The sequence below is a fragment of the Corvus moneduloides genome, chromosome 5, assembly GCF_009650955.1.
Source record: "Corvus moneduloides isolate bCorMon1 chromosome 5, bCorMon1.pri, whole genome shotgun sequence".
Lineage (NCBI taxonomy): Eukaryota > Metazoa > Chordata > Aves > Passeriformes > Corvidae > Corvus > Corvus moneduloides.
The window spans coordinates 59,637,368-59,654,893 of NC_045480.1; the positions used below are offsets into that span (position 1 = coordinate 59,637,368).

The window sequence follows — 17,526 nt, forward strand, 5'->3', positions numbered from 1 at the left end:
AACCTTGAGGAGGTAAGTTATTTAAGAATTCTGACGAAGTCGTTGATTATTTTTCTTGAAGAATTTTGTAAACATTTTAAAAATGCTGAATATGAATTTTAGAGTTTTGAATTTTAGAACTTTGATCACATTTTGCACACTGAAAGCAGATTCTGTTTAGATATCAAGAATTCCTAGTGCATGTAGTTTTAATTTATTGAACTGTGTTTGTGAACCAGAAAAAGAAATGGATCATTTTGACCAAAACTGGGAATGAAACAGGTTGATCTAACATTGTCCATAGTAAAGTAAAAATGTGAACCAATAAGACACTACAATAACAAAGCATCCTTTTTTAAAAGCTTTCAGTACTCTGGAAGTCTTATAAAATTGTTAGAATTGGTGCAGAAGTCAGTTTTGTCCTAGCTCTCTAGAAGCTGATATTTTGTAATTTCTATTATGATTAAACTTTTAAAAACTCCAATTAGCTTCTGTAATCCCTTCAAATAGGGAATAAAAACCCTAGTACTGTTCATGTTATTGAATGTGGTTTTTTACTGTTAAAACATGGATTACAATTAGTGGTTAGTGGTTATAATTAGTGGCTGAACTACTGCAGTAGTGTTTTAGGATGCTTATTTTCACCTTGCAATTCTTGAAATGCTTATATATACAGTAAAATTGTAAATTGACGTCAAAGACGTTGTTGCCTTGGTTTCAGAAAATGGCAAAAAGCAGGGTACGACCACAGTCGTCATTATCGTAAGAGGAAAAAAATCTTGAAAATTTATCTGAGTAAGAGCACATTGTGAACCACAAAGACAGTTGACTGTTTTTTAGTGTTTTTGTCTCTAATATAAATATATGATTTTTGGTTTTGTGCAGATTGCTGGGTTTAACCTGAATTGGGCTTGTATTACATTGAAAAGAAGCTAAGTCAAGGAAAGACCATGGTGATAAGCTCCTCTTGCACTATCCCATTAATTGCTAATGGATAAAATATTCTTTGTTCAGCATATATTATAGTCAGTTGTCATGGAAATGCAAGGAGTACCATAGGGATAAAATGTGTAAGGGGAGAGCAGTACACGTACGACTGCTGGATGGTGTTTTATATTATTCAATGAACATTAGTTGAAGTGTCTGTGTTTGTATCTTTTATTTAACAATGGCAAATCAAGTTGGTATTGAAGGGAAATTGCCCAAATAAAAACTTGTTATGCTGTTCTTGTCTGGAGAAATAGTGCCCTCTACAACATGTGAATGTAGTAGTGGCACCTATCCCACTAGCGGAATTCCAAAGAATTTGGAATGACCTTGCATGTTCTAGCCTCCTTTGTATTACACAATGACTTCTGGTGCTCTGGTTTGTGTTTGTATATTCCAAGGAGATAGATGCATGTTCTGAATGGTTGGCGTTATGGGAGTGATAGAGGTTTTGTCTTGCAACAAAATCATGGCACTGCTTTCAGCTGATTTTTTATAAGTTTATCCTCATTAGCTCTGTTACCAAGCCTCCAGTTTTTTCTCCCCTCTTTTTCATCCCTCTCTGTCCTTGCTGTTTGCCTCCCACTGATTTTTAGAGGAAATTTTAATTACCCCAGTGAAACAAAGCAGACAGAGATGACCTGATGTCTGGGTCTCTTCCTAAAGTGATTCCTGGCAAACACACTGAAATTCATTAATTAGTTCTGCTTGAGACCAGAACGAACAGATCAGTATTCTCTTGTAGCAGCAGAATCTAATCTACATTTCCATGTACAACTATACATCTGGTCATAAACTCGTGGAATAGGCCAAGTTAAATCCTCCCAGCCATGGGCTTTTTGAATATCTAAAAGTGGCGCTAGTAAGAGCTCAGGATCTAGAGTCCAACACTGTTGTTGCAGATTAAGGGGAATCTGGCAAAATTCCTTGGGCTGCTGCCATGTGGATGTGCTGGTAGAATACAGTACAATAATATGTTGAATTTGGCTCATTACTCTCAAGAAATGCTGCCACAGACTTTGTGGGACACAGATTTTGGAATTGGAATGGTTATATGTAGGGATGATCTTGGGCTCACTGCTCTAGACAGAGCTGTTATTAGTGCTGTATGCCCAAGATGGTTTGTGGTTTGTTTAGCCTTGTAAAGCATCCATTTTATACTCCTACATAGAAAGAAATAGGTCAGACTTACCAGAGTTTTAAATCTCTCCACCAGCGTTTCATCTTTTTTGTTGTAACTTTTGCACTGCAGGTTTGGAGATTCATCCACTGGTTCATTCAGTGTGCACTTTGAAATTCTGCTTTCATATAAGATCAGACCTAAAGAACCATTTATAGTAGTGGACTAACTGGGATGGACTAACAATGGGATTTGTTGCTTGATTAAAATTTTGAGTGCTAAATGTATTAGTCATCTCCCAAGTGTAAATTGTTGCCCTTAGCTTCAGAGTTTACTCCCAGGTAGATCAATAGCAGGATGTCAGTGCTTTTGAGAATTAAATTGTAGAGAACCTGTAGTCTATAAATCTCATGCAGTTTGGCCACAGTCTCAGAAACTGTGTTAACACTGGATGTGACTGTGAAATCTTTAAACTTCGAGGTTGGCTTAATATATTTTTATCACTTCTAGAATGACGTAATTCAATGAGTGTACTTCACTCTTGTCTTTATTACAGGAATTAGTCTAAGCTGTGGTGACTTCTGCAGTCCAGATGAGTGATAGTGGTAGATCTGACTTTAAGGGAGTGTGGTTCCTTCAAGTAGCAAAACAATCATCTCTTAAATAGCACATTCCAATCTGTTCTTCCATGGGAGAGTTTCCCTCCAGTTGGATATGTGTGGTTGCCTTGCCATGTACCTGATAGCAACTGCTTGTAGTGCAGGGTGGTACTCCTAAACTTGCTCCTCATGCTTTTGTGCAAATCAGCCAGCACACAGCAATGCTGGGGCCACTTCAGGTGCTCATATTGTGTGTGTGATGTTGAATTCAGTCTTGTGTGTGTACACAGTGGGCTTCTGACAACAGGTCACTCACAGCTGGCATCTCTTATTAGCCGTGGAACATTTATACTTCAGCAATGTTTAAATAGTTAATGAGGTTAGAAGCAAATTTAAATAGAACCAAACCCAACTTTTCTCCCCACAGCTGAAATAAAGCAGGTCTCCATCCCCTCATTCTCAGACAGACCTAACAGTGCTTCTGTCAGTGCAGCAGACAAATATCCAAGGCATGATGAAAAGCATTTGTCTCTTTAAGTGAAAATAAAGCAAGAAAGAGAAGCTGAATGCTGTATGTGCACTTCTGAATGCAGAGGTTGTTGTTCTGCTTGCTTTTCGCATGCTCACCTTTGCAAAACTGTAGTATTAGCTGAGGCTTTGGCCTGTAACAGAAAGAGGTTGCTGCTGCTGGAAAAAAATCTAGTTAGGGCTGGACTGGATTTTATTTTCCTACTAACAAGACCAAAAAAAAAAAAACCAAAGTAGGGATGAACACAACTATGAACTGCTTGAAAGAGCAAAAACTACTTTTGTCTTTTGCCCTTGTCACTCTTGGTTCCTCATGCTAATAGTTTTAGAAGAGTATATTGCAATATTTGTGAGAGAAAAGTAAAAAAACACTGAAGATCTTCACTGCAACCTGTGCAGGTCACCTAGAAGTGTACAAGAAAGCTCATCTCTTATGAAGTACTCCTGGGGAATACTTGTTCTTCTCACCATCACTAATTTCAGCAGAGATCCGTGGATAAGGCTGTACAAATAAACACAGCTGTGGAGTGTGACATAGTAAACAACATGCTGAAACCTCTTGGCAGAGAGTTGTTTGCCAGAGAGCCCAAATGCAACACTTAGTCCATGGAAAAGATGGCATTTCAGATTTTGGTACCTTCGGATTTTTCAGGAGCCAATATTAATGCCTAAACCTGCTCAATCTAGCCTTGTATTTACACATAAGGGGGCAGTGTGGTACTGTTAGCCAAGTGCCATGGAGGTGCACTTTAGATTTCATTATTACATATTGCATCATGTTTGAAGAAATGGCTTTAGAACTCTGAGCACAACTAGAGCTTTGTCACTGCCTGAGCATGCTGCTGTGTCTGTACTGGGGCGAACCAGGTTGGACAGTTTCCTCTCTTCTTTGCAAACATTTTGCTTTTAGAGAGTTGCTGTTTTGGCACTCTCTCATAGTCCCTTGTTCGTAGGCATGTGAAGGAGTTTTCCTAACACTGGGATGGGGAACTTCAAATTACATTTTACCTCCTCCACAGCAGCATTCAAGGTAATGTTTCCACTGGAGCTTTCCTGTGCATACCAGTGGTCTTCTGGCCCAGTGCTGCCCAGTTTTGGGAATATGATCATTTTTTCTGCTGCTTTTGTGGAATATGCCATTTCTTGATTATTTTGTACCAACAGTCTTCTACCTGCCAGTACAAAAGTGATGATTAAGTGGCTGTAAGTCAGTGTATACGTGGGATCTTGGGTCATCTTCTTCCTGCACGTTAATATTCAGGGTTGGCAGGCCAGGATATGGTGGCATTTAGGGTTTCTAGTACTTTTAACATGATGTTTAGAGTGCCTTACTACAGGATGCTTATGGCATTATTTCTCACCTCTCTGGCTTTTAGCATTGTACTGTACCTGACATGTGCTGTTATTATCCAAAAATGTGTTATCTGTGTTGTCCCTTTATAGTTTCTGCATGAATTTCTATTTCATAAAAAGCTTCCCCTTCAAATATTGATTCCATCTCTCCTCTTTGCCACATACCCTTATAGTAAATATTATAAAGTTGTGGAGTACAAGAACATCATACACTCTTTCATTATATCTTGTTATATCACTGTGTTGCATTGCTGTGAGGTGTAAGTCCTGTCTGTACAGCATAGCTTCTGTTTGTGTTTATCTGCTGCTTTGTCTTTGCTGAAATATTTATGAAGCCAATTTGTTCATGCCACGATCACTTGTAAAAGGCAGCTGTTAAATTGCACATCAGCACACTGATAATTTTCTAGAAGTAAATCAGCACTGTTAGACTGCCCCCTTTGTGAGACAGTTAAAGTGCTATCAGGTACAGCAAATCTATGTTGTTGGTTAATTCAGAGAGAAATGTCGTGGTGTTCTGTGTGGAGTGGTGAGATGCTGATGGCCATGACTCAAAAGATAAAATGATGACAGGAAATGCAATCCTTTTTATATGCATCTTTTTGAATGTCGGTACTTAATATAAAATTGTCTCAATATGCAATAGTTCACAGAATAAATTCTCACGTGGTTTGTTACTGTGGTATTTCTCACTAAAAACCCCTGCCCGCGAAATTTCCCCCTTGCTCTCTACAAGAGTGTGGTGTTTCTTTAATTAAAATGGCTGATGTAATGATATCACAAGCTTTGAAAATTAAAATGGGTATTCTGGAAGAATTACAGGTTCTAGCTAAGGCTATAAAGCATTTTGGTTACTGGTTCCTAAAGTCAGTATTCTTCTTTTTCTCCCTCCCCTCTATCCTAGCTGATAAGTGTGGCTGCGAATGTTTTGTGTTTGAATTAACTGGTTGGCAGCTTGGTTAATGTGTAGACAGAACTCTTGGTTATTTCTGTATTGTATTTATCTATTTATTTATTTATTTTAAAAGCACTCATTAAAAACCCACGGCATACTCCCAAACTTGAAGGAATAGATTTTTTGGCTCCTGTCTGCTTTGAATGTAATCCAAAACAAATGTTGTTTGATAATGGTTTACAGTTGCATTGCACAGGTTGCTCTTCATGATAAATAATTAACACCCTTTGTGTTCTTGATTGCAGATTTTCAAAACCCTGCCTGATGCTACTTTCCCTGAGCCAATCTCTATGTCAGTATCTCCTCCAAATGCCCCACCAAGGCAGTCAAGAAGACAAGGACAGCGTATTAAGAGGCCTCTGGCTGTTTACAATCTCTGCCTGGAGTTGGAAGATGGTAGGATGTTAGTAATAATTTCAGTCCTTGAATCAGATGGGCTGTGTATCCTATCTCCAGGAGATGTTTTCATTTCATGTTTCATTTGTATACGTGTGTGGATGCACATGCACGCTGGTTTAATTGCTTTGGAACATGCAAAGAAGCAAGGAGAGCTACAGAGAAAGGACAGCAGGGAGTACTGTCCTGTGACTTATGTTTAAAAGTAGGACGGACTGTCTTAAATATGCTTTTCTCCTCTAAAAAAGAAGCAGCTCCTATTTCTTTGGGGAAATCTGTTTGACCTCTACTGAAGATTACACAGCCATAAGATAAATGGAGAGAGAACTAAAATTAAAGCAAATCTTTTATGAGAAGAGCTAATGCACTTTACAGTTAAATTCATCTGGATTAAAGGCTCAGGTCACCACTGCACTGGCGAATACCACTACTTCACTTGAATCTTTAATACCTTGCTGTAACTAGCAGTAAATACTTGTCAACTTGCCTTACTGCTGAAAAGCAATGGAGAGAAAAAAAAAAAGTCTTGCTTTTGCATGGAGTCTGCAGTAGCAACATACAGTGAGGCAAAGGGTGTATAACATCTTATATATTCTGACTGTTGGCCAGAAACATAATCATTTTCCTGAGATTTCGTGGCTTGGGGGTACGTACAGTACTGAGGAGGCAAGTCAGGGCTCATTTTGTGTTACAGTTTTTCTCCACCCTATTCCTTTTGTCTCTCCTAATGTTTTTAGTCAATTCTCTTTTCACGTGAAGAGCCATGGGATCAGGGCACAAAGTCCAGTTACAGCAAGTGAAAATAAACAGGAAGGTTTTGAACTCCTGCGGTAGTAAGAGATTCACTGGTGAACTGTCACTAAATTGGTGGTTAACAGTGGTTGATTTAATGAGGCAAGAACACAAATACCTACCACAGATGTTAAGTGCAGGTTTTAAAAATAAATTCAGGACTGTTTATAGTCTCAAAGCCAGTTTTGCAAAGAGTCAGCAAGAAACTCAGCATTCCTGCCATCGGGTTTGATTCACCAGAGAGATACATAATCTGTGCCTTTCTTTTCTTGCATCACATGTGAAACTAAATGCCTTGACTAGAAGATGTTTAAGGTGTATCTGCTTAAAAAGCTTAACTGTGTTAATTTGAATAGTATGCTGCCAAAAGCTAAGAAGTCTCTTGAGCTACATCTACAATAATAAATTTATCCTCATTTGAAAAACAAAACAAAATTGAAACCACTCACAGAGCTGTTTATGTCTAATTTTGAATATGAATCCTAGCAGGACGCAAGAAGTACCACAACTTCTCCAATTCCATGGAGCAAGGTGTGCACTGAGGAGCTGACTTTGACCCAAACACAGTAGACAGAAAGCACTTGGTGGGTTGTTTTTATTCCAAGAGCCAAAAATACAGTGTTACTGTTGAAAACTGTTACAAAGATTCAATTTTGCCTAAATGCTGTCCATATTCTTGTCTAATGTGGGCATCTTGGCAAAGAGCTGGGATTGTTAAAGGCTGTAATAGTTATGTGTCATACAGAACTCTGGTACTTGTCTGGGAGCTGTAGTGGGGTGAACTGCAGAAGAGCCTAATACATCACCATACTTATTAAAACCATGATGACGGCTGAACTGCTGCAGGTGAAATTTTGGTGGTATCTGACAATAACATTTCCCCTTGTAACTGCTAAAAAAAATACCCTCTGTGGCCTGTGAAGCCACTACCAAAGGTAGCAGGATCCTCAGGCTGCTGGTAGCTGCTGACCACGTGCTAATGGCTGTTTTCCTTGTGTTCAGCCGGGCAGCTGTGTGAGGACAGCGGTCAGTAGCTGGGACAATGGCTCTCGGGCACGTGTGCCGTGCACATGCAGCGCTGCAGTACCTAGAGCCCAGCTGCGTCACTGCACGCTCTGAGCCACTGCCCCAGTGGCTGCACAGTGTGTCGATGAGCCAGGCTCATGAATTATCTAGTCCCTCAGTAGAGCTCAGTGCCTCCAAATATGCGCCCTGGCCTTCAGTTGCTTTCTTCTTTGGAGAGGGGGTGAAGGAATAAAAGTGAACCTGGGCTCCATTCCATATTTACCTACTTTCTTGGCTAACAAATGCATGTTTTATAACTGCTCTTTGGAAGATTTTATCCTGTGTGTGTTTTTAACAGGAAATTAAACATTAAACCCCTTCCCTCCCCTCCGCCCCCCCTTACTCACAATGGCATGAGTTAAGCACCAGGCACAAGCCAGTGTTTTGTATTTCCTGGATATGGCAAAATTATCATAATCTTGTTTTAAACAAGCAGCTGATACATATTTATATGTAAATATATTTGTAGACAAATATATCTCTAAAGTTATTGTAATTATCTATAAATATTCTCTATGCCTTGAAACTAGAACTATGTTGGAGACAAAATCTCTCTGTGCTGGAAAACTTCTTGAGTGTGTTTCTTTTAGGATTGTTATGCAAACCAGGAAATTGTTAGAAAAGCGGAAACAAGTCTTTAGCTATCAGCTGCTCCAGGGAGTTAACAGGCTTCAGAATCAACTGCTTGAATTGGAAATGCAGGGTTCAGGCCAGGTTTCTTTTTAAAAGCACGTTTGCAGTCAAGAAGCTTCTTGGCTGCACACAAAATGTATGCAGCAACCACCCAGAAAGGGCTGTAAGATATATGAATATTGGTAGCTATAATAGCTGAAGAACACACACTACGTTTGATAAAAATCTTTATTTTGCCTTCTTGTAATTAGTTGTACTGAATTCTGATAGTGCATAGATTTTCCTTCCTTATCCGTGGCAATTAGATGATTAAAGCTATTTGCAAACAATTCAAGGATTATATTTACTATCATGAGGGTCTTTGTTTCCTGAAAGACCAAGTTAAGTCACAGATGATACTGTCTGTTTTTCTTTCAACTTCTTTCTTTCAACTTTTCTTCTTTCCTCTGTGGTAAGCCAGTCACTAAATTTTCACTCTGAAGTTTTTTGACATCCTAGTGTCTCGATAAGAACTGGACCTAATGGGGAACTCTGAACTACTTTCATATGTGGCCTAGACTCAAAAGTTCTTGTTTCAGCAAAATGCAGATTTGTCTGAGATTTACATTAGGACCATTTCCAGAGTTTTCTAGTCTTCTAAAATGAAGAGTTGGGATTTGGTTTTGGTGGTAGGGATTTTTGTTTGGTTGGTTTTTGTTTTGTTTTATTTAAATCTGTGGAAATTGCTGTATCTTTCCCCCTCACTATCTGAATGAATTTCAGAGTGAATAGCAGCGCAGGAGCTCCTGTGGTTTACAGTCTCATCTATGTACGAATGACTTTTCATCATCTCTCTGTCTCTCAGTGCAGAGAGGGAAAGACTGTTAGCTAGACTAAGGAGTTGTTTATCCTGTTCTTCTAAAAACGTCATTGGGTCTTTATTTTCCATTTGGACAGTCAGTATATATCAGAAGAGATCTCTGTTTACATTTTTTCTAGAGGGCAATGAAGATTTAAATTTTTGTTCCCTTACAATTTTATTTAGATTTTAGACCTTTCTTGTCTTATAGAAAAATCAACAGGTTTGGGGCTTCTCTTGTTTGTTTGTTGCATTCATTTTTTTTTTCCCAGTGACTTTGAGATTATTAAACTGTTCTGCAGGGCTATTAAAGCAATGTGACAAGAAAAGTCCCCTGTAAGGTAGGCAGTGTAATGCAGTCCATCTAGGATGAGCAGATAATCAGCACAAATTTCATACATCATACCTGGAGTCAAGAAATGGGTCATGCGTAGCACTTTGTCCAACTACAGAACAACTTGCTTTCTTAACAAAACAGAATATACATCTTAAACCACAGGGCCTGCTGATGCCTTATTCTATTTGAATACCCTCTAGGTGCCAAAATTTCTCCTTGGTACATATATGGACATAGCACATTCGTGTCAAAGGGGGGCTGCATTGTTCTTTTTGTAGGGCATTTGTATCCTATTCCCCCCACTTTGGAACTCATATGGGTTGTTTGTGATAGCTTGCTCCTGCTGCTATAAACTAAATACTTTATTTATAGTGATTTAGAAAACAGATTCTTCAGCAGAAATCTAAAAGAAATAAAAATTAGAACTGCTACTTAACCCTTCAAAACTGTGCTAATTTATATTGCCCTTTGAAGTATTTAGGGGAGCCATAGTTATGAATGGTATGTTAGTGTTGAATAGGAGTAGCTGGTTATGATTTTTTGTGGAGATTGGAGGGAGACAGCATCTTAATTTGGGTGATAAATTACTTTGCATGAATTACTGTGGCATTCAATTAAATTACTTTATGAGAGTAAAATGTGATATGTGTAAGGCTACATAGCAATATTCCTTCCCTCTGCTCCCTTCCGTCACTTCCTGCCCCAAACACAGAAGTAAAAAAATCATAAACTTCATCTGGAATTACTGAACATAAAACCTGGATGTTAGAGGAAGCCTTGGATTTATAATGAGACTGGTCTTCAGGGCTGGAGCAGCCCAGAACTGTAAGGTTGCAGGTGTGAAACCTGGCCTTGAACTCTTTCTATTTCTGAATCTGCTGCTTGGAAGTGTTTCTGTAACCTGGCACATAGTAGGGGAAATGGAAAGAAAAGCAGCTACACAGGCATATCAAAAAGCCATAAGGCCCTGCAACACTTGCTTACAAAGCTATTGTTAACAGCTGAGCAGAACACAGCTATGCTGTCACAAAATAAGTGCACCAATGTTAGTCATGAGGGGAAGATCAGGATGACTGCTGTTTGCTGTGTGGAATTTCAGACAGTTTGTATTTCATCTTGCTGCAAGAGTAGTTCCTGCAGTTCTGTGTGATCCATCACAGCTTTTTCCACCTGATGGCTCCAAGTAGGATGTGTGCTACAAAGTTAAAAGTCTTTTTGAGCTACTGCCAGTGAAGGTAAAGCTTTTTCTCATGTAATTGTAGGTCCTGCTTTCCTATCAGAGAGTTGACTTCTGCTTGGAAAGCTTTAGGTCCATAGAAGGTACTTATTTTTTTTGGAGATATGGAATAATTTTGGTCCGTACCTCGCATACACAATACACATTGTCTGGCCATTTTATCCCTGTGAGTAATCTACTTGACGGTCTGCTTGCTGCACTGTTACCAAAAATCCAATTTGTGTCATGATGTAGTAAACATCTCCTAACTTTTACATCTTTTTGAATGAGGTGTATCAGATCTTCATGGTTGGTGTGAGAATTGCCTTAGTATCATTGCCAGTGCTTGTCTGCTTTCAGTGTAAGAAATCTAGAGGCTGTAGAAATGTTCAAAGTAAACACATCCACGTGTTCACACACATGCATACAACAGGAGTCAGGGGGCAGGGGTAGGGAACTTCAGTAGACTTAAAACTAGAATCTGAGTTTAAAGAAGGAATGGGGAATTCAGGAGAATGGGTCAGTCTTTCCTTGAGGCCAGACATTATTAAAAATCTCTGATCTCCTGTAATAATCCTTCATCTCTTTAATTCTCTACCTTCTGCACACAGACATGCAGGGGCACATAATGCTGTAAGAAGGCCAGTTTGGCATGCTGAAAGCCATTAATCCCAGGCATGGAAGTCACTGACGTATCTTTGCTCCATGCCAGCTGTGCCCTGGCCAACCTCTGTTACTAAAAGTAAATTCTCTCACCCGGCACACAAGAGCGTAAGTAGAACAAAGACTTGTAGCTGTTCAGCTCTTCAGTCACCTTCCTATGGATGAGAATGTGCATTTCACTGAATTAGGGGTTTCCTCACATGGGATGCTCTTGCTTCTCTTCACTGCTGACAAGGATAGCAGAGAAGATCTTGCAGGGGAGAGCTGGTGGACTTTCTATAAGGCTGATATGCAAGTTAGAAAATGTTCCTCTTCTTGTTTTGCTCCCACTCCATCAGTGTTTTTCATTCGGTCACAAAAACATATATTCTTGTTTGCCCCTTAGCTTCTGGAAGCTTTTGTCCTATTTGCTCTTCTTTTTCTCTCTAATTTTCTGTTTTCTTTGCTTGAAAGTTGCACTTAGAGCAAGGTGAATTACATTACTGTTGCTTCTTCCCTTCCCAGCTGTTCTTGTGACTTGCTGAACCAACAGGGAGATTGAAGGTGTTCTTAGGGGAGATCAACAAACCTGTCACCTCGATGTTCAATTGAAACAACTGACAAACCTTCCCCTAAGGGATGCTTATCTTGTTTTCAGTAGCTTTTTTAATAAGCAATAGGTATCCCTCTTGATCCGTTCCTCTACTGGAGTCACTGTTAGGACTAAAGGAGAGAGGTGAACAAAATGAAGAAGGAGGCACAGCCAAGTGTCAGCAGCATAGTGAAAATATTTCAGAGTGGCTTTCTTGCGAGAGACCCATCACATACACAGTGTGGTAGCTGTTAGTCCTTGTCATTGGCCAAGTTGTGGAATTATTGGTGAAAAACTTAAGAAGTCAGAGGAAGTAATTGCAAGCAAAGCAAGTTAAATAGCAAGAGAAAAGGAGACAACAGCATGACGTTATCTCTGATAGCTCAGGGAAAGAGGTTGTGAACAGCTTACCTCTTGGGGGTGGAAGAACCCTTACAGACCCATCTTCCAGCTGATTGGTGCCTGAATTGCCAGCAAAACAGAAAAGGAAACATGGAAGAATATTTTCATGTACTTGGAGGTTTTGCTGGTATTTAACAAGTGCTTCTGACTTAGGGAATTTTCAGGCCTGGTGGTTGTACCCCTTTTTGATCTGCTCTGGTTTTTCACAGTTCTCATTCTCATGGATGAGACCAGAGGTCTTCCATTGTATGCTTTAATAAAGGGCTGGATCATAGGTTAGTGTTGCCTGGCCTGGTGGAAACCCAACCTCAGTGCTACCAAAAAACTATGAAAGCAGTGGGACAGTCTATTTATCTTACTATTTGTCAAAGTTCTCAGGCAGTGGCTTTTCATTGTTGCATTTTGCAGCCATGAAATTGGTTGGCATCTGGCCAGCCTGGTAAGGCTGGAGATCATGTGTGGTTTCCTGCCAAGCCAGCTCTGGTAAAAATGAGTAATTTTTGAGTTTAGATGCTGCTCTTGTTATCATGGTGTACACAAATCAAAAGAGGAACCCATCTGCAGGCTTGTATCTGATTTCTGTTGCGCTTCAAAATTTAATTACGTGATATAATTAACATCCCAACGTTGTATCTGTGACTCTGCCTTGAACTGTTTTTCCACAGCTTGAGGAATAAATTGGGATTCTTTACCCATTTTAGCTTGCTCAGCAAAAGGCTACGTGTCTTTGGGATTTTATTGATGTAAAATAATCCAAGCAGTATTTCTCCTGAATTTTGAGAGATGACCTGCAGTAAGGGGGATATTTAATGATACGGGGTAAGTGTATCTGTAGAAAGATGCTTGTTTAAAATTGAACTTTGCATTTTAAAAATGGACAAAAAAATATCAAAAAGGAGGAGACCAGGACAAGATGATGGTCCCCAAATTCCATTTGCCCCTAAGTAATTTGCAGATGAGCACATTTCTTTCCCTTTCCTAGCCCCAACTCAAACATCTTGTGGCCTTTTCAGCTACAGTTCTTGAGTTGCATCATCCAGTCTTGAGGCAAATTCTGTCTAGCAAGGCTTCCTCCTTTTTCTGACATATCGGAACCACTATGGAGTTGGGAAAAACAGCCTTTCTACAGGAAAGCTACTCTGTGCCTAAAGTACACATGCTGCTACATGCACACATTTGAAAAATATATCAAAGTTGGTCTTTATCTAGGGAAAAACTCTAGTAAGCTTGAATAATTGTGTTAATTATTTTGTCTGAGAGAAAAAAGTAGCTGGCGCAGGGATCTGATTCGTGCTGCATGTGTTGTGTGTGACAGCATGAGACTGATGGGGTGTGGGTTGTCTGCTGTCCATTTGCTTTGCTGGCTTTAGGCTGGATGAGTCTATGATGTCTAAATTTATGTAAGAACTAACTCCATACCAGGGCAGTGCTGCGGTGTACAGGATTTGCTACATGTTGGGGATATTAATGGGTACTTTTGGATAATGGAATGTGGTAATACAAATCTATTTTTCTGAGCATTTACAAGAATCTGACCTCCAAAATACCCGTTATTCAGGAGCAGTGAAATAACTTGTTTAGTTTTAGCATTCACTATGATTGCTTTTTTAACCAAATAATAGGTCACTATTAGTTTCAGTCAAGGTTTCACCTTGATTTGGAAACATGTTTAAAAAGCACACTTTCTGTGATCTGGAGGTGAGTAATAAACAATTGACCAGTTTTAGTGGCATGACAAATAAAAGTACACAATTTCTTAATTTACTCAGAAACAGATGACTTGGCTTCATTAATTCAGAAAACTTTAAAAAGAAAATTGAAGTAGAAGAAGAATGTCTGAGTTCACCTGGTGTTTGGTGTGATTTACCACAGGATGAGTGGTACTTTAAATAGTGAATAAAGGGTGCAGCCCTGCATCTAAAAAAAAAAAAGGCTTTTCTTGACTGCAGAGTCCTCTGATCACTCTATCACAGAAAAATTTCTCCAATGGAGTTACTTCTAGCTTTCCAGGAACGACTGAATCCTTTCCAGAATAGCTGGTATGTTGTTTCATGGCATCATTTAAAGATTTACTAACTGTGTGAGGCAACTTTGGTTATGATTTTGTATCTGTTTTCTGTAGATGCTGAAGATCTAACACTTGGAACTAAGCACTTGCTTGATCAAGGATATTTATGATACCAATATTTCTTTTCTATCCCTGATCTATGGGGTTCCTGTTAAAATGAAAGCATAGTACATACCCCCCAAAGCTACTTTCTACTTGGTTGAACTTCTGTATTATGGTGAGAAGTTAGCTATTTATGGGGAGCACGTGTTTGTTGTCTCAGAGCGGGATGCAGCTGTGATGCTGATGGGGGAGGATGGGTGGCTGCACAGCAGTGCAGCTGCTGCTTCCCCACCTTGTGATGCACAAAATGTCAGACTTGAAGGTGGCAACAGGGATTTGGCAACATCTTCAGCGTACTCTCCACAGTAATTCTCCCCATCATCCCTTGTCTATGACTCAGCCTGTTTGTGTTGAAGTCAATAAGATGGATTTTTATCCTCTTATTTTACCATGATTTGCCTATGCAATGACCATTTAAAACATATATGACAGTTCTGTTTGATCTAATCTGTGTATCTCAACACAAACAATCACATATTCCTCATTTACTCCAGAAAAATTCTCTTCCATAAACTGCTTTCATTCTTTGGTTACCCTTAAACTATAGGCATTGGTTGTACTGTTGACATTATAGATTAGTCTTGCTTTTAACATTAAAGCATGTAATTCATCAGTTTACTTAAGCTGAAGTTGGAAGAAAACTCTCTCACTTAAGCAAGCAATTGATAGTGTTAACTCTCTGCTTTTCATGGTTCTCAATACAAATGCTTTTTTCTTATTTAGAATTCTCAGAGTAAAGTAAGGATCTGATTATTGACACTGCTGAAGTATTTCAGGGTTTTTTTTTTCAACTTTGGATGCCAATAAAAAATATTCTTAGACTAGCCAGATGGAAAAAGGAGAAAAAAAGGCAGTGGGGAGACATGTCATGCTCAGTTAGGTAGAAGCTGAGTTCAGATTGCTGGTAAGGAGGGTCTGAGAGCCTTTACTATCTGAGACTCCTCCAGATAAAAGGCAAAAGGAATTGAGGATTTATGTATTTGCTAGAGAACAGCTGGATGAGGTAGGTCTTAGTCTGTGCAGGTACTTTGTGGGTATCTGTCATTATGAAAAAGGGTGACACAAGGCAGGGAAGGCAGGAAGGATATTTGGGTTAGAAACTGAAGGGTAAGTAGTACCAGCTAGATACATCAGTAAACTGTTAGATTCAGCCTGAGGTATTTATTATTTTCTAGATGGGGCTGGTCTGAACGATGAACAGCCATAAAGGCAAAGCAGAGGGTGTCTGTTGCAGAGGTACAGTGAAAGCTCAAAGGCTTGGATGAGTGTTGTGATTAGATCAGTGAAACAAGAAGATAATTTACATGACAGTTTAAAAGGATCCAAGCAGTCAAAAAATTAAAATAGTATGCAAAAGGTGGTGAGAATGTGAAACAAGTTTTTGACTCTCTTGAGAGTAAAATTGGATCTTACACCTATTTGCGTAGAATGGGGACATGAATTGTAGAAGCAGCTTGATGGCAGCTCCAGAAAGATGGCCAAGCTGAGCTCAGAGTCTTCCCACAAATGTGACGAAGGAAAGGTGAAGAGTTGATGGCTGGAATGTTGACAGAAATTTGTGAGATGTCATAGAGACTTACTGCTTTTGTACCGAGAACCCTCATGTCCTTCATCTGTTCAGGCACTCTTTGGCACCCAAAAATGAGTATAATAGGATAGAAAAAGGAGGGGGATTGACATTTTTAGAAGGAGAAGGTGAAGGCACCAAGAGCACCAAACTGTATGCTCAAGGAATAATATATATGAGCTTTAAAGGAAATCACATCTTGCATGTTTTATAAGGTAAGAGCTCATCAGAATTCAAGGAGTAGGAAAGAAAAATAGGAAGTTTCTGGAGTTCCTCTTAGAAAGGACCTTTCAGTCCAATGTGTCAGTCAGTGTTTTCATAGAAGTTGGAGACCTGACAATGCTGCTCACTGGAGAACAGTGCTGGAGATAAAGAGGAGTGAGAGGAGAGAAACAGTAAAAAAATACTAGACTATCAATATTAGGAGCCCCTGACTTCTGAGGTAAAAGGAAACCCATAAAGCTGATTCAGTTCCAGCAATGTCCTTAACACACACTTTAAGAAATAAACCATGTCAAAACTTAAAAAAAGGCAGCTTTCCAGCAGCTTAGCATCTTTACTGGTTCTACAGAGCAAAATATAGGAAGAGGGCAGGGGGTTGGGAAAAGAGGAAATAGCTAGAAGTAAATGTGTGTTACGAGTTTTGAAGAAGTATCAAAAAGAACTTAGTTACGATAATCAATGTGTGTTCAACCAGAAATGCTCACAGTTAGGCCTGTTGCTAGGTGAATATTTTGAATAATGCAAAGTCACCTAACTTGTCTGAAAAAAGGTCTCTAGTCATGGGGTTGTATAGCTTGGCAATGTTAATTTTTAAAACATCTTGTAGCTTGCTGAAGAAGTTTGAAGCAACTGGAGGGATGCTAATGGAGTAGCAGTATTTAGAAAGGTAAATACAAATCTTTGACGATATATTTGCACATGGGACAAAGCAGAATTGCAAATAATGACAGACGGTAGGAGTTGTGGTTGTGTGCTAAGCTGCAGCCATTCAAACAAAATAAACCTGGTTGTATTGAGAAACAAGTGTACAGATTTTAGAGGGAAAATGTAGCCTAAAGTTACAGAATGGAGCACATCCTTAGAAACAATGACTCTGCTAAGTCTGTTGGTCACAGAGGGCAATCAGCTCATCATAATATTAATTTAAAGCCATGGCAAAAACAAGTGCCAGCCCTGGATGTGCAAACGGGATTGATGAGTAGGAGTAAGCAGTGGAATTAATGCTTAGTGTCGTCCTGATGGAACCACAACAAAACCCCATAGAATCACATCTGATGTAGCCTTTTCAGAGAGAACACTGGGAAATTGTAACAGCTTTATCAAATAGATGCGTGATTCCACAGCTGCAGAAG

General features: G+C 39.3%; 1 protein-coding gene across 2 annotated transcripts in view; it reads left to right on the forward strand.

Annotated features, from left to right (window-relative positions):
- The window catches only part of ARHGAP10 (Rho GTPase activating protein 10), a 145,350-nt gene that overhangs the window by 98,071 nt on the left and 29,753 nt on the right, over positions 1-17,526 (forward strand). For both annotated transcript variants that reach the window (XM_032110384.1, XM_032110385.1), the window contains one exon: positions 5,767-5,917. In XM_032110384.1, the coding sequence (XP_031966275.1) occupies positions 5,767-5,917 (151 nt within the window). The remainder of the gene's footprint in view (positions 1-5,766; positions 5,918-17,526) is intronic.